This window comes from Rhamphochromis sp. 'chilingali' (assembly GCF_963969265.1).
Source record: "Rhamphochromis sp. 'chilingali' genome assembly, chromosome: 9".
Lineage (NCBI taxonomy): Eukaryota > Metazoa > Chordata > Actinopteri > Cichliformes > Cichlidae > Rhamphochromis > Rhamphochromis sp. 'chilingali'.
In genome coordinates, this window is record NC_137936.1 from 8,795,276 (window position 1) to 8,821,491 (window position 26,216).

The 26,216-nt window shown below is 40.4% G+C and overlaps 1 protein-coding gene across 3 annotated transcripts in view; it reads left to right on the forward strand.

Moving 5' to 3' along the window:
- itpr1b (inositol 1,4,5-trisphosphate receptor, type 1b) overlaps positions 1-26,216 on the forward strand; it is an 81,965-nt gene that overhangs the window by 25,480 nt on the left and 30,269 nt on the right. For 2 of the 3 annotated variants that reach the window (XM_080892528.1, XM_080892529.1), the window contains exons 24-44: positions 173-366; positions 446-584; positions 683-737; positions 847-1,012; positions 1,139-1,306; positions 1,392-1,454; positions 1,546-1,683; positions 1,814-1,939; positions 2,049-2,249; positions 2,343-2,594; positions 2,744-2,869; positions 3,020-3,148; positions 4,192-4,312; positions 4,398-4,582; positions 6,180-6,328; positions 6,980-7,091; positions 8,851-8,886; positions 14,599-14,634; positions 15,552-15,599; positions 16,357-16,486; positions 20,464-20,648. In XM_080892528.1, the coding sequence (XP_080748654.1) occupies positions 173-366; positions 446-584; positions 683-737; positions 847-1,012; positions 1,139-1,306; positions 1,392-1,454; positions 1,546-1,683; positions 1,814-1,939; positions 2,049-2,249; positions 2,343-2,594; positions 2,744-2,869; positions 3,020-3,148; positions 4,192-4,312; positions 4,398-4,582; positions 6,180-6,328; positions 6,980-7,091; positions 8,851-8,886; positions 14,599-14,634; positions 15,552-15,599; positions 16,357-16,486; positions 20,464-20,648 (2,759 nt within the window). The remainder of the gene's footprint in view (positions 1-172; positions 367-445; positions 585-682; positions 738-846; positions 1,013-1,138; positions 1,307-1,391; positions 1,455-1,545; positions 1,684-1,813; positions 1,940-2,048; positions 2,250-2,342; positions 2,595-2,743; positions 2,870-3,019; positions 3,149-4,191; positions 4,313-4,397; positions 4,583-6,179; positions 6,329-6,979; positions 7,092-8,850; positions 8,887-14,598; positions 14,635-15,551; positions 15,600-16,356; positions 16,487-20,463; positions 20,649-26,216) is intronic. The other variant, XM_080892530.1, reaches the window with a different exon arrangement.

Sequence of the window (26,216 nt, forward strand, 5' to 3'; positions counted from 1 at the left end):
TTTCTTGCAGCAACGATTTTATCAAGCGCTCACTTTTCCAGGTGTGTAGAGTTTTAAGGAGAAATAGTATCAACAAATAACATCTGACCTAAAATTAAATAGAGTTTCATTTCACTATTTTTTTTTTCCTTCATGCAGATTTGAATGTTTTCTTGCTCTGTCTGTATTATAGGTGGCAGTAATGTGATGAAGTCCATTCACGGAGTTGGGGAGCTGATGACCCAGGTGGTGCTGCGAGGAGGCGGTTTGCTGCCCACCACACCAACTCATCAGCCTGAGGGCGATGTGGTTAAAACTCAGACTGAACCGGAGAGAGAAGATATCATGGTCATGGACACAAAGCTCAAGATCATTGAGATTCTGCAGGCACGACATCAGGATCATTATCATTATTATTTTTTAAAAATCCTTCGACTATATTGTAACTTTTATCTGTTTTATTCAGTTCATTTTGAACGTTCGGCTAGACTACAGGATCTCCTGCCTGCTCTGTATTTTCAAACGAGAATTTGATGAGAACAACCCACAAGGAGACAACACTGCTATTCAGAATGGATCCAATAATGTCACAGGTCCGATGCCAGGTGTGAAACTCTTAACCTTGTTAATTACATTATTTAACATATATGTATATAATTATAAAGAACTTATTTGAAGTATTTTTTCTTTTCTTTTTTTTAAGGAAATTTTGACTTTGAAAACATTGAGGAACAAGCAGAAGGGATCTTTGGAGGAAGGTGATTCTTAAATTGGATTCTTAAGTTTTTTAATGGGCTTTAATTGCCTGTAGTAAGTTTTTTTTAATAAAGTAAAATTGAGGTAGTGTTTGTCATTTTTTTTGTTTAGTGAAGAAAACACCCCACTAGACCTGGATGACCATGGTGGTCGCACTTTCCTGCGGGTCCTTCTGCACCTGACCATGCATGACTACCCGCCCCTCGTGTCTGGAGCGCTTCACCTGCTCTTCAGACACTTCAGCCAGAGACAAGAGGTCCTCATGGCCTTCAAACAAGTAAGTCATCCACACCTGATTTTAATAGCAAGTCCTCTGAAATAATTCTAATAACTTGACTTTTTACAGATGAAGTTAAATTTGATGAAAACATTAAAAAAAAAAATTTTTGTTAAACCTTAAAAGGTCCAGCTCCTGGTGACCAGTCAGGATGTTGAGAACTACAAGCAGATCAAGTCAGATCTGGACCAGCTGCGTTCTATTGTGGAGAAGTCTGAACTGTGGGTTTACAAAAGGCAAGGAGAAGATGGGATGGACGGAGATGGCCCCTCAGAATCTGACAACAAAAAGAAGGTACGCTGAAAATTTGAATGTGGAAAGGTTTTCCTGAATGTAGAGTTATTATTGAAAGGACTCATAATTGATTCTTGATTTACAGGGAGATTCAGACAAGAAGAAGACTGAAAGTACCAGCAGTTACAACTACAGAGTTGTAAAAGAGGTATAATTGTTTGCCTTTTAAGTTATATTTTCATTTTAGATTTACTGCTGATTATTAAAATGTTGCTTCTGTGTGTGTCTGTGTTTTTTAGATCCTGCTGCGCCTCAGTAAGCTGTGTGTCCAGGAGGGAAGCTCAGGGAAAAAGAGCAGGAAACAGCAGCAGAGGCTGCTGAGGAACATGGGAGCTCACAGTGTGGTGCTAGAACTCCTACAGATCCCCTATGAGAAGGTCAGACACTGAAACAGAATACAAATGCAGAATCGTTAAAAAGCTTTAAAGATCCTCATTGCTTTCCTTTGCTTGCAATTGTCCATTAATGTTACATAACTGAAAAGAAGCTCTGTATTATCTGCACCAGGGTGAGGATGTACGGATGCAGGAAATCATGAAATTGGCCCACGAGTTCCTGCAGAATTTCTGTGCAGGAAATCAGCAGAACCAGGCTCTTCTCCACAAGCATATAAACTTATTTCTCAACCCGGGGGTAAGCATCACAAGCATCTCACAGCCACTCCTTGGGCGAGTCGAAGACTTAAATATCCCAAAATACCACATATTGGGAAAATGTATGTTCTCTTCTGTTTCATTCCCAGATCCTGGAGGCTGTCACCATGCAGCACATCTTCATGAATAACTTCCAGCTCTGCAGCGAGATTAACGAGCGTGTGGTTCAGCACTTTGTCCACTGTACTGAGTCGCATGGTCGGCATGTCCAGTATCTCAAGTTTCTGCAAACCATTGTCAAGGCCGAGAACAAATTCATCAAGAAGTGTCAGGACATTGTCATGGCAGAGGTCTGTTGTTTGAGTAATGCTTGTGGTGTCTAATACAGGGGCGACAGTTTGGGAATAACACTGTACACTCGGCTGTGACTCTCTCCCACTCAGCTGGTAAACTCCGGCGAGGATGTCCTGGTGTTCTACAACGACCGTGCCTCATTTCAGACCCTTGTCCAGATGATGCGTTCAGAGCGGGATCGCATGGATGAAAACAGTCCCCTGATGTACCACATACACCTGGTCGAACTGCTGGCTGTTTGCACTGAGGGCAAGAACGTCTACACCGAGATCAAGTGCAACTCTCTGCTGCCCCTGGATGATATTGTGCGGGTTGTCACCCATGAAGATTGCATTCCTGAGGTATGGAAGACTTTTTCTTCACTCACTTTAAAGTTGAGTGAATACACTTTATTCTAGTTTATTCTGATCGAGAAGAGCATTGGGAATACATGTTTTTAAAAACTACCTTGATTACCAGTGCACTCATTTAGTTTCCAACAATCCAACAGGTGAAGATTGCCTATATCAACTTCCTGAACCACTGCTATGTGGATACAGAGGTGGAGATGAAGGAGATTTATACATCCAACCACATGTGGAAGCTGTTTGAGAACTTCCTGGTGGACATTTGTAGGGTAAGCCACAAAATATTTGACAATAAATAGACAGAGAATCCAGTCAGCACATCGTGAAGTGAACACACAGCAAGTTACCCGTCGGCCACATGCAGGAAGTCCGATCCAGTGGCCGTGTGTCATGCTAACGTCTCTTCTATCCTTGCTTAGGTGTGCAACAACACCAGTGACAGGAAGCACGCGGACACCATGCTGGAGCGTTATGTAACCGAAACAGTCATGAGCATTGTCACATGTTTCTTCAGCTCTCCTTTTTCTGACCAGAGCACAAGCCTTCAGGTAAAATGGGCATGTCTTTTTAATGTATTTTCCAAGCAGTTTTGCTACTGCGAGTCCTTTGTGCAGACTAGAAATCAGACACCTTCTCAGCACTGTTTGGGGGGAAAAAAAGGAACTGTACTCATGCATGTACCGTACATACCATGAAATGTAACGTTTTTCCCTTTACATAGCTGGCTCGTCATATATATGTAAGTAATGCTAGCACTTCCCCAAATTTGATTTCCCAACTTTTGGCTGTGAATGTGAAGAAGTATTCACTGTGTGGGTTTTTATATGGTCATAGTTTAGTCAGCACACAGACTCTGTTCTTCCCAGATCTGTGGGTGTGTTGCACAAGGTTTTGCTGGGACTTTGCTGGTGCAGATGATGTACTGATGCAATGTGGTTACTGTGTTTCTTAGACCTTGTTCTAGCCCTGTTTCTTCTCCCCCACGACTTTCCAATAAGTCATGACCAATAACCTCCTTCAATTTCCAAATCCTTGGTACAGTAACTTTGAGGTTTTTTGTGTTAGACACTTGTTTCCTGTTATCTGTGTATGGAGCTTTTTTGTTGCTATTTGGTTCCACTAGAAAATGGCGATTATCCTTTATGCAACTGCACTTCCTGGGAACTACGCTCGCTAAAGTGTACCATTACGTGATAATTCCGCAACCCTTTTCCTTTTTCTCTTGCAACAGGCAGCCATTGTTGGAAAGATGACTGAGGTACTTATTGTACTTTAGGGCTGTGGCCAGGTAGAAATCTGTTGTACTCTCTGTTAAACACCGGTTTGGTTTGTTTTAAGGGGAATGCATGTGATTAGGAAGCTTGCCCAATGGATCTTAAGCTGTTAACCCGTCTGCCTTTGATGCCCTTATATGCACACGTTGTCACATCTACCACAAACTGGGTTATGAATTCAAGCTATTCAGAGAGCACAATAGTCACTCTGTGTGTTATTAAATATTTGTTAACAGTTTCCCTCCTTTACACCACGATTCCTCCTTCCTTCTTTTGTTGAAAGGCAAGATGTAATTAGTTTTCCCCCTGTCTTACAGACCCGTCAGCCCGTTTTTGTTCAGCTTCTTCAAGGAGTGTTTAGGGTTTACCACTGTAACTGGCTTAACCCTGTCCAGAAGGCCTCAGTTGAGGCTTGCATTAAAGTACTGTCAGACGTGGGTAAGATATTAAGACTAACACAGACTATGAACCTCTCAGTGTTAAAAAGTGGCGCATATTATATGTACTTTCTGCTTCTGCCTAGCTAAGAGCAGAGCCATTGCTATCCCAGTGGACCTGGACAGTCAGGTGAACAACTTGTTTGTCAAGTCCAACAATGTCGTGCAGAAGAGCATCCTCAACTGGAGACTGTCTGCTAAGAACACATCCAGGCGAGACTCCGGCCTGACCACCTCAAAAGACTACAGAAACATCATTGAGAGGCTACAGGTCAGTAGACGGTCTGTTGCTGTTTCAGTGTAATAAACTTAATCCATTTTCATCCATTTAAATTTTTTGTCTGCTTTATTTAATCGTAAGCCAAAAATCCTGTAAAATGAAACATAAACATCAATGAAAGCAATAAAAGCTATAAAAAAATAATGCAAACATAGACAGAAAAAAACACTGACTGCATTAAACATTGCTAAAGTAAATGCATTGCCTTTTTTTTTTTTTTTTAACCAATCTTTTGAAAACGTTATTTTTAGATTGTGTACCTGTGTGTTCATAAAGAAGGCCAATATATCAGGGGGCACAGAAAGCAGTAAGTGCTTTTATGAAGCCCATTATCGACACATCAGATGGCATGGTGGTACGGGACATCCAGTTCTGTTAGTTGTGGTAATATGACCATTTGTGCCATTGTCAGTCTGGCACACAGGAGCTCTCTTAAACAGGGTGTAGATGTCCTACATTTCCAAATGCACAGCATAAACATGCAGCTTTTTTGCTTTTCTCTCCAGACTGATTACATAAATGGATCTGTACTGATTCATTGTTTATAGTATTTGTGTTTTGCAGTAAAATTCAAATTTTCAAAAATGAAAGTTTTGCTCTAATATTGATGTCTTATCTTTTAGGGTATTTGGTATTTCTCTGAAGAAGAAGTGATTAAAATCTATAAAAGTCTCTTAAAGCAACATGACTGTCTGATATTTACCACAGGTTTCTACCTATCAGGCAGTAGAATGAGTGCAGTGAATCTCCACTTCCTCTTTGGGTTTTTTTGTGGAAGAAAGTTAACACTATATGAAGACAGCTCGGTCTGCCTTTTTATCATAACTGAAAACTCCAATGTGAAAGTACAATGGGTTAATTAAGCCCCCTCACCATTGCTGTTAATTGTTGCCAGTATGCACAGGGTGATATAATGTTTTTGGTAACTGTGTGGCAATCAAAAACCATAAAAGATGTGTCCAATTACATCCTAGAAAAATATGTGGTTTTAGCAGCAGACCATGTTGCTCCACCTTATTCTCTAGTAAGACATGACTCAGTATTCACTGGAAGACTGAAAAATCAAGCCAAGGATCAGTCTGCACTCTGCTGATACTACTTATGAAACCTTAGGACTTTTTTATCCTGTAATTCCAACGATAAAGCAAAGCTGTTTTGTTATGGAAATACATTTTCAGTGATGTTTTAGATGCAAAGACAAATTCCTGTTGTCTTTGCAAAGACTGCTGGAGTTTCGCAGCTTTAGTGGTTTTTCCCACCTCTTGATGTTCTCAAACTTCTTTAATCAGCACCCAACACGGAATCACTCATTTTCACAGTAATCATCACCAGGCGTGACAGGAAGTGCACTGCAAAAGGTGGCACGGTGGTGTTTATTATGGTGTGATTTGATGTGTAATGCACTGGATGTGTCCCTTCCTGTTTCTATATTAAATTAATATTAAAGCAAAATAATGTGAGGCTGACTGTAGCTGGATGTCTTTGAACGAAATGCAGGAATAGGAAGACTGTTTTAATTATAACAGTGTAGCTGTTTGCCATAAAACACAGTTCTGGGTTATTTCTAACCTTTGGTTCTGCTCAATAGGACATCGTGTCTGCCCTAGAGGACCGTTTGAGACCTCTGGTCCAGGCTGAGCTCTCGGTGCTGGTGGATGTCCTGCATCGTCCGGAACTGCTCTTCCCTGAAAACACGGACGCTCGCAAGAAATGTGAAAGTGGAGGATTCATATCAAAGTGAGTCTAAAGTTGTCTGAACCACTTCCAGTGCTGTTGCTATTTTTGGAACGCTTTTGGAAGTCCCCTTGTAACCACTCGCATGTGTGCATTTGTAGTTTTGTCGTGTACCTCAAACGTGAATGGAGACAAGCATCTTTGTCAACCTGATGAGACTAGTTTTTCAGCAGAGGAGGGTCTGTAGCAGGGCCAGGAGCGTGCTTGTTGTTGTTTTATTTCCTAGATATTCATGTGGTTCTGCACAGTAAATTTGTTCCTCATAATCAGTTCTACTGTAACATTCTGAAACGTCTGAAGGTGAAAAAGCAGAGAAAACTATCTCAACTGTGGCTGCTGGCATCAGCCTGCACTGGCTTTGGGGAATCACTTAGTCTTTAAGTTTTCTGTGAACATGAAGCATCTGCTGTAGTCAGCTGAAGTCATTTTCTTAAATCACCGTTTTCAGTTATGCCCAAGGCACCTAAATATGCTTTAGACCCATAACTTCCAAGTCTCTTGTTTAGAACGAGGATAATCACTGTGTCATAGAAATGATTTCTGTCACTGTGAGACTTGAAGTATATAGAGTTTTGGAGGAAGGTGATGAGTTCATCAGTCTATTTCTATTGTTTGTGCTGATTCTGCCCCCCCGCCCCTGTTCTCTTTGATCAGACTGATCAAACACACCAAACAGTTGCTAGAAGAGAACGAGGAGCGCCTGTGCATCAAAGTACTGCAGACACTGAGGGAAATGATGTCAAAAGACCGGGGCTATGGGGAGAAGGTATGTTCCTCCTTCATTCCTGTTTCTCATTCTCTGGTTCTAGTGTTGCACAAGATTCTCCCACACACAAGTTAAAATGTTACAACACTTTTCTGACATGTCAGGATGTTCTGCGTCAAAACCTAGGGTAAGACACGACATCACAGAGCAAAAAACAAAACTGAGTGTTCTCTGCTTACCTCTGGAGCCTCTGTAGAACACAAAAAAGTAAATGACTCATACACAGCGAACGTCATCAAGTCTTTCATTTGATATTCCTGCAGCCAGGGCAGTTTGTGATTTTTCTTTTCTAGTTTTAGTGCTTTTAAGAGTCTGCAAAAAGTAATGATAAAAAGATTCCCATGTTGCTTTTCCTCCTTAAATTAAAAAAACAAACAAAAAAAACAGTGTTATGTGTATCAGCTTTATTAACTCTATTAACAATGTGCATGATCCAACATTGTCTCTCAACCATTTTACGCACCATTCATTGGCTACTAATGATCACTTATACTAATCCTAAATAAATTGTCTCAACTGTGCCAACTTGTTTTCCAGTAAAAGGAGTAAAAGCGCTTTAATATCAGATGAAAACATTAAAACAACTTTCAAAAATCTTTTTGCTGTTTTTAACTGCTAAAATAAAACTATTTTTATCTAGATTTGCTGCCAGGGAATTTGTTGTACGTTACCCTGTGATTTAGTCACTTTTTTTAATTAGTTTTTTTGAGTGCTTAGTAATGACTGGATTGTGTGTGTGTGTGTGTGTGTGTGTGTGTGTGTGTGTGTGTGTGTGTGTGTGTGTGTGTGTGTGTGTGTGTGTGTGTGTGTGTGTGTGTGTGTGTGGCAAGCAGAAAAAGTAAGAAGCTTGTAAGGGATCAGGTCCTAATTGTTGCATGGGAATGGTTCCTCAACAGATGGATAATTGAACATCAACATATGGTTATTTCAAATCGGGGCTCCTCTTTGCCTTTTTTAGAGATTAATAGAGATTTAAAAAATAGTTAAATCTGATATTTAACAGGGAATGATGGCTAACGTCCCTTTGAGTTTGGTGTAAGAATCTATGAAGCTTCAAGAACATTTTAATCAGGCCAAGTAAGATTAACAGGAGAGCGTACTTTAATCACAACAGTCTCATTTTATTGGTTTGCATACTGAACCTGTTAGGTCCATTACAGACTGAGCTCATTCTGGAAAGAAATCTGCTTGCTTTCTTTGTGATGAAAGCCCTTCAGAAAGGGCTTTATTTTTTTTTTTTTTGTTAGTTAGTTTTTTGGGGGGGGGGTTTGTGGTGTTTGAAAATGGTTAAACTTTTTTAATTAGATCTTCAATTTCAACTTCAAAATCTGCTGGATGGACTATTTCATGTTTTATTGTTTAACAAAACTCAACCATAACTGATAAAATGAAGACATTATTTTTGTGTTGATAAACGGGGAGGGAAAGAAAGCAACTGGTTGGGGGAAAGATACTAAATATTTCACCTTCTCAACCAAACTGTGTTTAAAAACAAAGACTTGCACTTTTATAGTCAGTTCTCTTAACATGAAAATATTTGATGCAATGATGATGTAAAAAAGGTGTCTTTACTGCAATTAACTTGTTCTGTTTTTGAGCCTTGACAGCCCTTTCTTCGCCCTTTTTTACTAACCTGACATGCTGCGTGTGTGTCTGTGTGTGGGTTTCAGAGGCTTTACATTTGCACACTTGTTACAGAGCTCTAACTCACTAATCTAGCTCTACTAACTCTGTGCCTCCTATACTTCTTCTCTTGCAGCTGATTGCCTTTGATGATGAAATGGATGTGGCTGAGGTTGATCACTTTACTTACTATTGCGATGTTCATTTGTCTCCCACTAACAGCATAGATGTGCTTGTGTTTCACGTAGGCTTTCTAGCGTTTCAATCCCCCATCTGTGTCAGCAGCTTAGTCCATTTCCCCGCCGTGTGCCTGTTAAGAGTTGCTCCTGAATTTCATGGAAATAAGTAGCATAATGCTAAAATGTCTGCCTCACAAACTCTATATGGCCAATAGTACTGGGCCACCAACACAGCTGCCGGGCCATGGAAACCCACGAAGCTCACGGTGCACAGTTTTTGTGCTGATGTTAATGCCAGAGGTGCATTGATCTCTGAAGTTAGTGAGTCATGTATCTTTTATGCACGTCAGCACTTGGTGAAGTTACAGAGTGCAGCTACCAAGTACTGCAGCTCAGCAACTTCATGGCTGAGTTTTTGTGGTTCCTAAACACTTCCACTTTGCAGTGATACCATGTGCAGTTAATGCTGGAATATACAGCAGGGGAAAAATTTCACTTGTTGCAACTGCTTTTTGCAATGGTGGCTTCCTATTACAGTACCACACGTGAATTCAGTAAGCTTGTAATATATATAAATATTTGTAAAGGCAGACTGCATTTTATTCAGCTGTGGTAATGGGACTGAGGTGTGGCCCAGTGCTTTTGTCAGTATACTGTATGTGCTTTTGTGCCATGCTGTACTTTGTTCTATATTTTTTTTGAGTGAACTGTTTAGGTAAAGACATGTTACATTTGTAGAATATATCCTACAGGATCTTACTGTTACTGTTATTTTTAAATAACATAAGTTAACATATTTTGGTTAGACCCTGGATTGGTCGTGTTAATTTTGGGGTCTCAAGACGAGACTGTGCTTATTGAATAGATCTTTTGTGCATGTGGTTTAAAGCTGGGTGTGAAGCATCCACCTGCTAGAATTTGAATCGTCTTCCTCGTTGCATTGTGCCCTTTTTAAAGCACTGTCTGCTGTCATTGCTACAAGTTTGTGGACTGTCAGAACTGCATATCCAGTAGAAGTCTGCAGAGACATGGATGTAAAGCATAACTTGGTTCAAACTTTCTTGAAGTAGTTGAGAAATTCGAGAGACATTTTATAATCAATAGTTACTAATGTTTGGATATAGCATGTATACAAAAGTTATCCATCCATCAAACAACGATTATATTTTTGTGCAGGTTAAATTTTTTGTTTAACTCTGTACTCGTATTTTTTTAAAGATAGCTAATACAGGCTCCTCGATAAATGTATTCATTCAGTGCGTCACTGTCAGCACACAGGCGGCTTAGCAGTAACATTTGTAAGGCCATTTTGTTACACTGCATTACATCGTAGAGCTGTTTCTATTTGTGGCACGAGTCACTCTAAATGTCGCACAGCCCCCTGATGATGGATGGTGATAAGATGGCATATTTTTTCCTCTAAGCCCTTTGCCACAATTACAAGAGCAGGTGTGAGTGTATATTTAGCTGGGGATACTCCATCTATTAGCTTTGTAAAACAGGCCATCGGGCCGTGTGGCCTTTTAAAATAGCTGATGAAACATGTTTCTGCTCTCTGAAGATTATGGGTGCCGCCACAACCACAACATATCTGAAATGTTACTTCAGACCAGTATTGCGAAAAGATTACTATTTTACACGAATGTAGATGTTTTGTGAGGAGTTTCGTTTTATTTGATGTTTACAGCTAAACTTACAAATCTTTTAAGCTCATTTTGTAGGAGTTATTCACACTTTGCTCTTTCTCCTACTGACCTATTGCCAGATCTTTACTCATACTAGATGTCTGTTCACCAGCCTTCAGCTTTCTCAGGCTAGCTGCTATAGTTTAGCCATTTTAAGTATAGAACTGTGGGTTCTAGACTCAGTTTTAGGGCTATAGTATTGCTTTAATGACTGTATTGTTGCTTTAAATTGGTACAGTCTTCTTCGGTTTCTGGCCAGGGTTATTGAGCATTTCAACATGTGCCTCCTAGCATTGGAATTTCTTTAAATATTTAAAAGAACTGGAACCAGATTTAAAGTGTTTTATTGTAAAGCACTTTGTATTTTTTTCCAATTCTGCTCTAATTGGATAAAAAGACCTGAACCCATTTCTCTGCTTCACTGGGTTTTTATCGGGACTTCTGCTGGCTTTCATCAAAGCATCAAAGTTAATTCTTGACCTTGTGATTCACGGTTTGATTTAAAATGTACTGAAACCTTAATGTTCTGAATAATAGAAAGCTTATATATCTATATGTTTAGCCTAGTTGGGAGCTTGTATTGTAATCACTAAATTGATTAAAACTGAAAGTATTGCACGGGAGGAAGCGTTTCTGTGGCAGCAGGAAACACTGAAGTTAAAAGCACGCCAACATCACAATAGCCACTTAATCCAGAGTGTGGTGCAGGGCGTGCGTCTGTGTGTAAGAGAAGTGAACAAAGCTGTTAAGTAAGGAAATGGAGAAATTGTCGGAAAGGGTCTTTCCAGAGTTGCAGGAAGCAGCATGCTCTCAGTTTCTCTGTTATGTCTCTGTCTTGCTTTCCCTCCTTCCCTCTCTCCCCGTATATACTGCTCAAGTGATGGAAATCCCCAGCTTCCACAAAAACAGGGCTGTTCTCACAGAGCACCACTTTGTTTCATCAACTCCTCCCACGTGCAGCATCCTAAGAATGTCCACACACTCGGCACATGTTCTCTGCCACTCATTCGCGTTAACAACAGCATGAAGCGGCGTGGCTGATGGCTGGCAGCACGTCTCTGGGTACTCAGATTGATGGCAGGAAGGCAGACGGGCCAAAACCCCAACTTCCCCTCATCAGCAGCAAGATAAACTGCCATTATAGCAGTTACGTAACTCAAGTGTGTAGCCTGCTGCTGCTCCCTGACCTTTTACAACACACCCCCTCTCTTTCAGAATCACCCACCCAGAGACCTCTAGGAATGAGTGCAGCTGTTAGTTCACTACTGTCTGACAGACTCCATCGTGCTTCTTGTTGCTGCACGCCCAGACGCTGTACTGGATTTTGCATATCCAGTCAGGCTGATGAGGGAGCAGGATCAAGTGGAATGACTTTTCACCCATTAGGAATAGCTTATCTCCTTCTTCCAGAAATAGCAACGTGATCAAATGCAAGCCGGGAGAAAACAAGACCTGACCAGCTAGGCGGACTCATTGTCAGGCCTTATCGCATCAATCGCTGCGCGTTTGTTCTCGCTTCGTGTGCACGGCTTTCGTTTGAGAGGCTGCACGAGCATAAGGGGGCGAGATGGAGATAATTTCTCCTTCTAATTCAGGTGATACAGAGAGATTAGCTGAGGCCGAGCGTGTAACCGGACACGAAGGTTATATAAGGGAACTATTTCTTTGCGGTCTCTCTGTGTGGGCGCAAATGTCTTTTTCCAGTTCGCCAAATTCTTTTTGTCCACCGTCAACCCATAACAGTCTCTTCATTATCTCAGCCAATCAGAGTTTGTTTTTGGGAGGTTTTGAGTTTACTATTTCCTCTATTTTTCTTGTGCATTTTTTTTTGTCACCACATTGTTTCCAATCCCCACACAAACATTGTTTTGTCTCTTTGCCTTTACCTACTTCCTCTTTTAGCCTTCTCTGTATTTACCAGTTGCCACTCCCATCATTCTCTCTGCCAAGCTGCCTCAGATAGCCTGCTCCTGTCCTCATTTATCCTTCTGCCCACTACAGTGACTGAATTCTGGAGACTCCGAGCTGCTCTGCTTTTTCTTCTCAACAGGGGGAGCTGCGGACGTTTCTCAGCAACAGGCTGCGCTGTCCCAGTTTCCTTAACTTAAGTTGCACGATTCTTGGGCTCAAGCCAGCTATCAAGCAGCAGTTACATAAGAGCCAAAAGCATTTTTTTCCCCCTCTCTGTTTTCCTGGAATTTCAAACTCTCCACTGATGTGTGATCTCCAGTGGTAATTGGAAATAAAAGCACTTCAGACACGTCTTCCAGGAGACAGTAGGATTGCTGGAGCTCAAGTTAGGTTAGACGGACTGCCATGAGAAAATTGAGGCCTTAACTTGGGTAGTAATGAGCACATGGTACAGGGCCAGCTTTCTACTCCCGGTAAACTTATAAAAATATAGAAAAAATAGATAATATAGCTCCATCTAATCCTATGTAGGTTTAGGCTTTTAGTTCTAATATTCTTAATAGAGAGATGGTTTGAAAACTGACTCTCGAGAGAAAGTGCAACAGATTTTCCTGGTCACTGAGACCATGTGACCCTTGCTGCCACTATTTACTGCAAGTGTTCACAGTGCCATTGTGTTTATTTGCCAGGCCTCGCCTCTGTAGTCATTTTAATCACACATTCTGGAAACGTTAAAAATGCTGGCAATTATAGGGTCGGGCTGTCCTCACGGTCAGATTTCGATGCACGTGTTAGTTTTTGAAGTATATTAAGAGAAGTTAGTTTTGCTACTAACTAGCTGCTGAATATAACTTAAGTTGCATGATGTGTGATGCATCACCGTTCTTCTGTGGAAGTCAGTGTGTTGACATTAAAGGAGGCTTGATGCAGGGAAATTCCTGTCCAGTTGCACAATTAATCAGCATAAAGCAGCATGACTGGTAACCCAGTCATGACCGAGAGAGACAGAAACAACCCATGTTTGGTTGTGTATTTGTTATTTAGTCTTTTTTTTTTCTTGCATTATCTGCAGTGAGGTGTGTGTGTGTGTGTGTGTGTGTGTGTGTGTGTGTGTGTGTGTGTGTGTGTGTGTGTGTGTGTGTGTGTGTGTGTGTGTGTATAGACTTTTATTTTTTTAAATAGCCGTTCACAGAAAATAATCATCTACTGGGTAGGCTAGCATTAGCACTTTATTTTGTTTTAACTCATTTAAGGTAAATGTCTACAAAGCGTCTCTGTACAATTATGCCATCAAAGTATTCATTGTTTTACTATGTGGTAGGAAATTATTAGCATTTCTGTTATTTTTTTTATTTATTCTTTTTTACTCTTTCTCTCTCTCTGAATTTATTATGTATCTGTTGGTTTGAGTTGGTTTCATTACTTTAAGATATGTATTGAAAATATGTTGTACTTTTTGCATCTCTGACCATGCAATACATACATTTACTGTTCAAACAGCTAGCATGGGAAAGGTTTTGTAATTTTTTACTTTTTTAATTACTTTTTTAATTTATTAATTTATTTTTAGGCAATTTTCCAATTGTAACAATATGATTGTAACAATATGATTGTAGTCAAACCAAGCATATCATGACTATGGTTTGAAAACACGCTCAGTCATAAATATCTCTTGTTATTTCTTTTTATCCTTAGAAGAATCAAAGTGTGCATATTTGCTTCTGCCATCTTTGGTTTGTAATGTTATTATCATTTTATTAAGAGGGAACCACAGAATACCAAACACACCAGTGTTGCTTTAATAACCAGCAGTCTGTGGTGAGGTGGGGGCAACTGAGCTTTTGCTGTTTTGCTGCGATGTGGTAATGCTGCTTATCACTCATGCTCTGTCATCAAGCAAACCCTGAGAAACACTTAAAAAAAACAAAAAACAAACATCATTTTGTGTCTGCTTTCTCTGCTCCTGGCTCTTTGCACATTGATGATGAATCGTTGACGTTACTGGTAATAGAAAGTTTTGGTTTTGGAAGCTGCTCTTGGAGATGGAGTGACCTAACTAATCCGACTACTTCTAACCCCAACTAACTGCGTCCTTTTATTTCCAATCAGCTGGCACCGCCACCTGAGCCCGAAATCCCGGCCGAGGTGTGTTTTACTCATATTGGCCCATTGCCCACTAACATGCGTCAGTACTGATCATCACTCATACTCATGATTGGCCACCATCCTGTATTATTTGTGCTGTGCGTTTTCCAGATCCTTATTTAAACAAAGAAAAGTCACAACCTTTCCTTATGCATTTCCACTTTTATCTCCACCCCCCGCCCTTCCTGCATCACCCCTCTGCCGCTGCTGCTTCTGTGGAACTTGCTACATATGTGCCCTTGTTTGCATACAGTCTTCCGCTTCTCTACTCATCCTTTCCTCTCTGCCTCCGTCATTTCTCCCATCCGCTCATCTGTCCTTCTAGCTCTTTGATGAAAGTCCAATTCACTGACCTCCTTTCATTGGGGTTGCTGTAAGGGTGGGGTGGGGGTTGGAGTCATGGGTGAGGTGTTTTTCCATGCCAGATTGGTGCTTACAGTGTGTGTCAGTAGCTCACTGCTCTGTTATGTAACCTGAAGTGTTTATTTTCTCATGGCTCATGGCTTGTTTCTTTCCCTCCAGCAGTCTATCATTCTTTTATGTAAATAATTTAGGCACTTTTTCCACTGTGAGCGTAAAGTAATGAGGGAGGTAGTCTGACAAATGGTTATAATTTTAGATTTTAAAAATGTACGATTTTTACTTCAAAAACTTCTTGAAGGTGTTAAAAAAAAAAGCATGTCAGTCCTCCTCTGCATGAAGCCCTGCACGCCTTTGACTCGACCTCACATCTTCCCTGACACAACCACTTCCCTCTTAACTGCATGATCAATTTTGCACCCAGTTTCCTGCATGCTTGTAAAGTAACTAATTTGCACTGTATTGACACCCTACTTTTGTTTTCCCCAACTTTCCTTTCCAACCTTTTTGTTTCTTTCTTATTTTAATGCTTTCTGCTAACTCACCTCACCTTTAAGGAGCTTGATCCCAACCAGCCGCTGAAGCAACTGGAGGATCAAAGGAGGGTAGGTAAAGAGTTTGGTTTGCTGTGGTCTGGCACAGGCCTGCATCTTACTGACTGACTGATTGTGATGCCCTCACTGTTGCACTGCTGCTACAGCATGGCACTCACTCACTCCCCTCCCAGTTGTGACACAAAACATGTGACAGAGATCAGCCAGGAAACACTAATGTGGGTTCTCAGTCTGCGCTTTGTGTTTGCTACAGACTGACACAGAGGTGACACACTGCTGTGATTTACATACAAGGCCGAGGGTTAATGCATATGTTGAGACCGAGAAAGAGCACAATGTCAACTCTGAACATCACTGAGGTCAGAGTGCAAGGATCAAATAAAAAATGTGTGTGTGTGTGCTCTATTTTTTCCCAGGTGGACATCTTGATAAGATTTATCTTTATTTAATTTTTTTTTCTCTTTCTTTCTAAGTTTTGTTTTACTTGCACAAAAGTTCAAGGCACGTGTATGGCCATAAAATGCCATAAAACACCAAGATGACATGAAAAACCAAAAGGAAACCTTTCAAGTGAAGCGAGGAGATTTCAGAAATTCATTTTACAAAATGAAGTTTCATTTTTGGTTTATGTGGAATCTTGTAACCCTTTATGGCTTTATGTTGTGGCTTTGTGTATGTAGGACATACTACTATGAGTGCAATTCTGTATCAATTTGATAGTCTTGTGTCAGCATGGTAACTCTGGGTTCAACTTCCATTTCTATAGCAGAAATAGATCTTCATCTCCTAACATTCATTTTCCTGGTAGGGAGAGGCTCTGCGGCAGATTTTGGTCAATCGATACTATGGTAATATCAAAGCTGGCCAGAGGAGAGATAGCCTTACAACCTTCAGTAACGGCCCACTCACGCCTGGAGCGCAAGGGAAATCACCTACAGGTTTGTGTAACGATGCTCTACGTGTCTGTGTGTCTACATGGTTATGCTGTAAAGATAAGATGAAATGAAATGATTTACTTGGGGAAGGTGGGACAGCGCTGCACACCCAACATAAAAATTAGATCCCTAATAGTTTTTAGCCTGCCAGCTATAATATATGACTGCTAGCTAGAAACACATGAAAAATTTCAGCTTCAGTTGTGCAATTATGGAAATGTGGTTTTAAAATAAAGTTCAATAATTGGGTAGAGCTATTAAATAATTAGGTTTTCAGCTCCTGTAATGAAATCTTTCAACCATTGCAGTCTGCTTCAGCTATTTATCTCCATCTATCGCTGCATAGCTCCATCTAGTTCTATTAAACCGTTTGTTTTGATAGCTGCAGTCATTACAGTTTCATTAGGAAATAATTATTTATATCCAAGTCAAAGCATGTGTGCAGAAGCTTCTGTAAAAGTAATTTTATTTATTTTTTATTCAGATATTTTTTTTTAAACTAAACAAGCTGCTTAAAAATTACTGTTTTGATGAATTACATGGGAAAATACAGTAACAATGCTCACACAGAGTTTTAACCTAATTAAAAATAAACAAGTAAATTGATCATAGACTAATCTGACCACATTTTGTTTGTCAGTATTCAAAATAACTTTACCCAGAAAGACTTTCTCTCTCCCCCTCCTTTTTTTTATTATTCAGTATTTTTTTAAATAGGTTAATTGCTACTTATTACAACCAGATGCTCATGTACATAAATGAAATGTTATCAAATGTACCTTCTTAAGGAGGAAAACTTTTAACTTTGACAATAATAAAAGAGTTTGTGTCATTTAACTCTTTACAGAGTAATTGGTTTTTGTCAACAGTCTAAATTATTTACAAATTCGCAACAAAGTATTTACTGATTATTTTACATTCCTTATAATGCTGGAAATATTTCTGTTAGTTGCACAGATTACAAGGAAAAGTGAGTGAGTGACAGTTTCCAGTGGGTAGCAGTCAACAGAGCGTGCTCCGAGCATTGTGTTGGAACATACTTTGTAAATGTTGTATTTTAAACTCAGCGCCCACATTCACAGTCATTTACCTGATAGACGCTGTGCATTTGCTTGAAAATAGTAAAGGACAACACGGCAAATGTTGAATCTGTAATGAATTTTGAAATTGACATTTACCACTGTCTTAAGTCTTCAGTGTTTAGGAACTGAAGAGACTCATTGCTGTAGTACTGAAAGTGATTTCAGGTGCTCAGGCTGTCTTGGTCCTCCGTTGTCATACTGCTTCGGATTTTTTGTGAAGCAGTGGAAACGGGTAGGCTGAACTGTGGCTCTTTAACTTTGGATACATTTTAGAGGTTGAGAATGTGGGTTGGCGTTGTGTTGCCAAAAAAAGCAAGCGCTTAACTGAAAAAGTCATCATCTGAATGTTAGCATATTTAAAAAAAACCCAAAAAAAACCTGTTTATTAGGTCAAATTAAAGCCATCAAGGTCATCTTCTGCTGCCACTCTGGACTCTGAGCTTTGCTTATTTTCCCATTGCATCTGTCTGCTTGCACTTGTACCACTGCCATGCCTGTTTCTTCTCCACTGTGGCTAAATAGTGAGCCTTAAACTTGAATTTCATTTCTGGAAAATGGACATAGTTACAGGGAGGCAAATCTGGTGAGTAAGGCAAGTGGTGAACGACATTTGGGCCAAGGAAGTTGCAGTAAAACTCTTCTTGGCTGTCTGAATTTCTGCTTCTGGTTAAGCTTCTGACCAGTGGGCCTAATTAGTAAAAATATAGTTATTCACTTCACCTTAGTTAGGCCTAAATGACAGAGAAAAAGCAGCAGTACTTCCGGAACTGTCATATGTGTATACATTTTTTTTTAACTTACCGTAACAATAAATAAATAAATAAGTAAATAACCTTTGTATTTTTTTTTTATGGTCCATTTAAAAAAAAAAAAAAAAAAAAAAAAAGTACATATAATTTATTGTAATATATACTGCTGGCATCCGATTTGAAAATGCCTCAGTTTGCCTCAATGAAACTGAATAAAATGTCCCTTTATCAACATTTAATATTTTGCCATTTTGATATTTGCAAAGAAATATACAGTAAAGTATAAAGGATTTGCAAATGTGTCCTTAGTTATTTACCAAGGGTCTCACCAAATCAGGAATTTGTACAGGAAACGGTTAAAGTGGTATTTTTATCCCCCCTCACTCTTTTTGCTTACATGAGATTGACATTCATAAATTTTATAGATTATTAGTAAGTGACATTTACCTATTCCAGTGAGTCACGCCGTGTCTCTCATCAGCGATGACTCATATTTGGTCTATAATGCTTTAGAAGGCATGAAAAAAAAAAAAAAAAAGATCTTATTCACAGCTGTGGCCTTGCACTGCTTTAAGCCCTTGGACCTGAGGGGCTCTGCTATTGAGCGTACTGGCTCTGTCTCCCGCATAACGCAGGTCGTGTTGTTGCCAGGCGACCAAAGAGCCAAGCTCCATCTAGAATGGGATGTGTTGTTGATTCAGTGACTCGCCCAGCCAGAGACGGCTCTGATGGGTGCTGTTATCTCACCAGTTCTTCTCTTACTGGCTATGGTTGGCAGCAGTAGGAGTTAAAGTACCTCAGTGGATTAGAGACACATCTAACGTGCTTTTTTTTTTCTTTTCTTTTCTTTGAGTGTGTGGTGGCTGAAAAGACACCTGTGGCTTATTACATGACTCAAAATCGCCTTACTTCCTCCTTACCCAATAGCATCTTAAATAAAATAAACCGAACTGAAACAATCGCTCGTGATTGAATCAACCACATGTAGATTTTTAAAAATATAATTATTAGGAATTTCCCAAATGTCATTGTGATTTTAGCTATATTTATAAGCTAAATGCACAGCACTGTCCGCCGTGTCCACCTTTTAAAAACACACAAAAAGATACAAATCCTGAAATTAAAAAAACAAATACCTGTGCAACCAACAAATATCCAAACAAGGACTCAAAGAACACAAACCTCCGCCACAGTAGCTCACTGTCTCTGCAGTATTTACTTTTAAGGGAATAATTAATTAATTTGTGTGTGTGTGTGTGTGTGTGTGTGTGTGTGTGTGTGTGTGTGTGTACATACACATATATTGACAATACACAAGAAGAAGTAAGCTATAAGGCTTTTTTTGTTTTTGCCGGTCATTGTCGGTCATTCAGTTGCCCTTGAATACCTTGGTGGGGCTAAAAACTTTACATCCCTACAAAGTTTTAGCAGACTTCAGTCAAAACTTTTTAAGCTGTCATGTTTACAGACATAATGTCAGAATGATGTTCACACTAAAACATAATGTCCTTGGTAGAGGTAATAAGGGTATAACCCAGTGTTTATAGTATCTCTCTGGTTATTCAGGTTGGTCTGAAGGCCAGCAGTAAACTGTTTTGCGTATGCACTAAATACCTGATACTAACAGTCACAGTAATCCACCTGTATTCATGTTTGATATCCCACTCTCTTTGTTAGTTGAGCTAGTTTACAGAGTTCCTAAATAAATTCTGCACTAAATGTTCCCTTTCACTCAGTGTCTAGATCATAGGTGTCAAACTCTGGCCCGCGGGCCAAATGTAATTAGGCTGCGGGCCAAATTTGGCCATACCAAAGCCATACCAAATTACTATTAGAGCTGGCCTACTGGTATTATACAGATAATATATATATATATATATATTGTTTAGTATTAAGCTTTGCTTGTTCCATATTCAGTTTTCCAGCAAAACTTATTTGAGTCCATAAGAAAAGATTCATTCTTATATCTGGAGGAAGATTTTTTTTTCAATAAATATTAATGTTCGCCCACGACTTTGTTCCAGTTTTGAATTTTGGCCCACTGTGTATTTGAGTTTGACACCCCTGGTCTAGATAAAACTGCTGCTCTTTGTACTTTGATGGAAACAGTGAAGGGGAATGATCGGGCTTCTGACTTCTTTGCCCTTAGTTGTCAGTTCTGGGGTCGGAGGTCGAGGGGAGCTGAGCTTAGCGGAGGTCCAGTGTCACCTGGACAAAGAAGGGGCTTCTGATCTGGTCATTGACCTCATCATGAACGCCACCAGCGATCGGATTTTCCAAGAGAGCATATTGTTAGCCATTGCACTCCTGGAGGGTGGAAACACAGTCATTCAGGTAAGTGGGGGGGAGTGGGTCACAGGGTTCACAAGTAAAAGTTCACCACTTACAAGTCTAACCAGCAATTAAATGCACTGAAGCCTTTCCCTACACAGAGGCATGAGCAGAATCTCAATAAGATGCTATCTCATGTGTTCACCCGCAATGTCAAGAATTTAAGTCGGTGCTGCTCTGCTGCTGTCAACATAAAACAACACAGGCTAAAGATGCCTTCAGGAAAAGGGCGCATATTTGTTGTCAGAGTATCCGCCTGACTGTATTTTAAAAGCTCGACTTCACAACAATACAGAAAGCATGTTGTTGTCACATTTTCTATGTTTAAAAAAAAAAAAAAAAGCTCAGGCCAAGAACCAGAAAGGAAGATGAACAGTAGCCTGCTGGGAGATGTCCGAGCTGTGCAGCCAAGCACGTCATCACCTCTCTACTGTCAGGCAGGGGTTGCTACGGCAACACTAACTCTTTGCAAACCTCACAGAAAGCAGGATGAGAGTGGAGAAAACCACTGTGTACTATTGCATTATTTCAGCCTTGCGGTGTGTCTGTATGTCTGTGTGTCTGTGCATGTGTGTGTGTGTGTTTGTATGTGCATGCTGCTCATAAGCTGTCTATCAGAATATTCTGGTTTTGTGGTTTATGCATGTGTGCTCTAGTATTTGTGTTGCATAAACAAGGCTGTTGCATAATAGCCTCCTATTTGCATAGTATCGTTACCTGACAAGGCCTGACTTTGTATGCAAAGGCTCTCACATGACTCCTGTTACAAAAGCTGCTGCCTCTCTCTGTGTCTAGGTGAATAATACACAGAGCCCCAGTCCTTCTAACAGACTCCTATCTGGGTCATGTTTTGCTCCTTTTAAGAGGGCAATGAAAGGTGTGATCCTTAAAGGCCTTGAAAGAGAGCCGTTAAATTTCATACATACCATACCATACCAACTTTATTTCTAAAGCACTTTAACATAAAACCAGAGTTTCACAAAGTGCTGTACATGTTAATAGCATACGTAAAGAAAATTAAAATGAGATACGATAAAATAAATAGATACAATAAATTGAAACATGTTAAAACAAATTGAGTCAACCCCTCTAATCAATGCCAAAGGCTTCAGCGAATAAATATGTTTTAAGAAGACTTTTAAATTCGGAGAGAGAAGAGGCCTGCCTAACATGCAAGGGCAGATCATTCCACAACTTTGGAGCAGCTACAGCAAAAGCACGATCACCTTTAAGTTTATACTTAGTTTTCGGTACCTTAAGGAGTTGCTGATTGGCGGACCTAAGGGAACGGGCAGGTGTATATGGTTGTAGTAGCTCCGAGAGGTAGGGGGGGGCCAGGCCATTAAGAGATTTAAAAGCAAATAAGAGAATTTTAAAAACAATCCTAAAATGTACAGGTAGCCAGTGGAGTGAAATTAAAATAGGGGTAATGTGCTCAAACTTTTTTGTTCCAGTTAAAAGACGTGCTGCAGCATTTTGCACAACCTGCAGGCGCCTAATGGACGCATCACTAACCCCAAAATAAAGTGCGTTACAATAATCCAGCCTAGAAGTAACAAAGGCATGGATTACTGTCTGAAAATGCTATTTCGATAAGATAGGCTTTATTTTGGCTAATTCCCTCAAATGAAAAAAGCTAGATCTTACAACAGCTCTGACCTGGCTTTCAAGTTTAAGATTTGCCTCTATTTTAACTCCCAGATTAGTGATGACTGGTTTAACATACTGTGCCAGTGAACCAAGATCTATAATAGTGGCCTCAGAAGCGCCACCAAAAACCATCACTTCTGTTTTCTGTTCATTAAAATGTAAAAAGTTCAAAGCCATCCAAGTCCTTATTTCATCAAGGCATCTGAGCAGCGGGTCTACTGAGAAGCCATTTATCTTTTTAAGTGGGAAATAAATCTGGGAGTCATCGGCGTAGCAGTGGAAAGAAATCCCATGTTTCCTGAAAATAGACCCAAGGGGTAGGAGATATAGAGAGAAAAGAAGCGGGCCTAAAACAGTCTTTGCTGCTACCTTTGGAAAGACCTGTAGCCTTCTTTAGGATTGCTTTTGTAACTTTTTAAATTCTGGGCATAATTAAAAAGCTTGATGTCCACTACTGAAAGCAGTCTGTAGCTTACTTTTGTTGCTTTAACTGCAGCTTTCAGTGAGTCTCTTGTGCACATTACAAGTGTAGAAGCAGTTTTGAGCCGTTAGTAAATGTATACATTTCTACCTGTGACACCTACTGTGACGAGGCCTACACTTGCTGGTACAGAAGCACCTCAAAGTGAACCTGATAAGCAAAGCAGTTCATGATCTTAAATAAGAACATTTTTATCAAGTAAGGTCCTGTTTTGAGTTAATGTGTTTTTCTGCTTCCTTGGAATGATGCTGGGACAAGTAAGCTTTGTTGAGGAGTCATGTATGATCCAAAGTTAATTTACAGCATATCAGCAGATGCATCACATTTTCCTGTCTTACACAACGATTGGTTGCCTGCCCTTCTTTTAGGACAGAAGGGTTCTTGTTGTCTAAATGAAAAGCAGGACAACAACATGGCCCCAGATTTCTCCAAGAAGGCTGCTTGTTTGTTTTCTAGGTAATCCAGGTTTGTAGCCTAGCCAATGGAATTTCTAGAAAATAAATAAATGAAAGAGGGAGAGAGACACAGAGAGAGCGCACGCTTCCTTTGCTTCAGAAAGGGTTCACACAGGGCCCAGAGCTCTGTGCTAGCTGGACTTAATATCACAGCCCTGAGAGAAGGAGTCAATGTCTTAGTAAAGACAGAAAGAAATGGGTCATAGCACAGTCCTACCTGTCTTTTCTTCTACCCAGGCGTGTCTGTCTGATGAAAATAGAGCTTTAGAAACTGGAGATCTGAAACATCATGCTTTCACCGAGTCATGGGAATCCAATCTAGGCCTGTCAAGATATGCCAACTTTGTTTAGTAACACCTAGGACTCACTGATGTCACCGATGCACCTCATCAAACACGCAACTATTGGTAGACGAACAAAAGATGTTTTTGATGCATTGTCAGTACATTTTTAAGCCTTTTTGTATCTACATATCTACCCAAAGGGCAGAGCTGTCACCAGTAAGTAAGTCAACCCCGCATGTGTTCATACTCATGTTCAGCAGTCACGTAGCAGGCGTCTCACTATGTTGGTCTAAGTGAGAATAAGATCTTCACTTTCAAATACATAAAGTAACAACATTTATTTTAAGTAAACAAAATCTGCCAACTTTACTTCTGTCAATTTTGTCTGACAATAAAATGACGCACTGCCTGTCTTGTGCAGCATACATGCTGTAGGTCTAACATTACTTTTTGACCTACATAACTCTCATATTATGACCAAAACCTGCACAGCTCACCCTGGACAGGATAACATGTTGCCTGACACGTATGCTCGTGCCCTCCAGGTGGTTCAGAGATGAGCAGTAAAACACTGTGACAGCCCCTGAGTAATTTTCAGCTTGCACACAGCAAAACTAGAGCGATCATAAAACCTCACTCGTGCATACTCAAATGCCCACTTCATGAACACATGTACGCAGCCATACTGCAGGTTATACTTAGAGACTATAAAGCTTATTTGATAAACAGCCTTAGAGTTTGTGGGAGTGTGTGCCTATGTGTTATGTAAGAGACGAAGTGTAAAGTCTCTGCTTCTCCGAGCCCCCCATCCATCTTGTGATCGCTGTCATCAGGACCTCAGATCCCTAACTGTCACAGGCACGAACAGGTGCGACTGCTCTTACTCAATAGGCTTGTTGTGGCACACCGCTGCCCTCAGCCCCCTCCAAGTGTGATTTTACCCCCTCCCGCCTCTTCTCGGTTCAGTTTCACTTCACAGCTACCTCTTGGAAAGCTTTAAAAAGATTCTGCAAAGTGAGTTTCCAGGCATCGGTGCCCTCAGCATACCAGCTCTCGTTTAACTGCGGCGTGGGCAAGGAAATTACTGTTTAGATCCCAGTTTATAGTTTATGGAGGTCCAATTATTTCAGTCCTGCCATGTGTACCTTTTTCTTTCAATCATTACTTGCTGAAGTCACTGCATACATTTTTAGACTGTGTGGATGGTTGCCCGTGCAGATTTCTGAGAAAACGCAATCACGTGTAGATTGCTTTGATTTAAACCTGCTATCTGGAAGTCTTGTTATAGCTTCAAAGAGCAGATCTCTGTGGATACCAGCTGGGCGGTGGCAGAGTACGCAACTGAAGCCCTCCAATAAGCACAGAGATGGCTTTGTCACTCACCAAGGTGTCAGGCTGCAAAGGCGGGAGATGGATAAAAAGAAAGGGAGAGCTGGTGGTATAAACAGGCCTTACATAACCGGCTCGTGTTGATGCCAGAAGCTGGGGTAGCAGCTGACGGGAAATGGAGGGAAAAGTAGAAGTGCAGAATAATCAGACAGGAGGGCCTGCTGTGCTGTCCTATTGATTCTGTAAGATAGGAGGAAGATTTCAAGTCAACCTAAAGCAGCAGAATCAAAACTGCTTCCAGGAGGCTTATTGGCTCTTTAGTGGGAGACGTTTAAACTGCCTCAGATGGCAAACAGAGACTCACTAGGTGATGGCAGTTTTCTCTACAGAATGACTCAGCAGTCAGCAAAGAAGCTGCAGCTAGGCACATTCTTCAAAGGGTTATAAAAGTTGTAACCGGGACTTTTTTTTAAAGTTAAAATCTTTCAATTCTATCTCATCGTGGCACACGATAGCTAGCTCTGCTCTCTCTCTGCTAGGAAGTAAGCCACAATGTGGCAGTTAGCATGTGGTTGGACCTGTACTCTTACTCTCTGACTGCTTCCCAAGTACACAGATAAGACAAAACTTGAGTTCACACCCACCTAATTTACTGTTTGCTCCACCTCCAACAAGCTGTAGCTACTCAGCACCGATAACCAGATCTAAAGCCTTATTGTTTATGAGGTCCTACAATCCAGCAATAAAGATGCGATCCATGCCAAAGTGTTGCAGTACAAGTGCAAGAAAGGATTTAAGTCTTTATACAAACCCATTTCATTGTCTAGGTGTATCCTTATTAGTGTTGCTAATTTAGCCTGCAACATGTGTATAAATGATTATCTGAGTTAGGCTTGAGATCCTGTCATATTGAAGGAAATTGGACTCACTTATTGAGTGAATTGCCATCTAACAATGCTGATTTACATCTTCCTGTCAGCTACAGAGCTGTAGAGTTGCTTAGCAAAACAGCCTTTAACTTCTAAAAAATTGGAAATATCTAACAAAGGAGTGTGAGTAAGCAACTTGTGCTGTCTTTTGACAGTTTTTAATGTTTTTAACATGTCACAGGTGTCCAACCCTGACTGTGTGCAGACAGGAAAACAGCTGCTGCTTGCTGTTCAGTAAAAATAACAAGCAAGTGTTGACAAAATACTTTTCTTCACATTAGTGGAGAAATTGAGTTTTTATGGCCGCAGTCATGAGTTCTGTTTAATATAGTTATCTTGTAAAGCTGCTGTCCTGGAGCTGTTGTTGGGAGAAGTCTGCCTGCTTGCATAAGTCTGACTTTTAATCAGATCACTATCAGTGAATGACCCTCGTCAACAACACG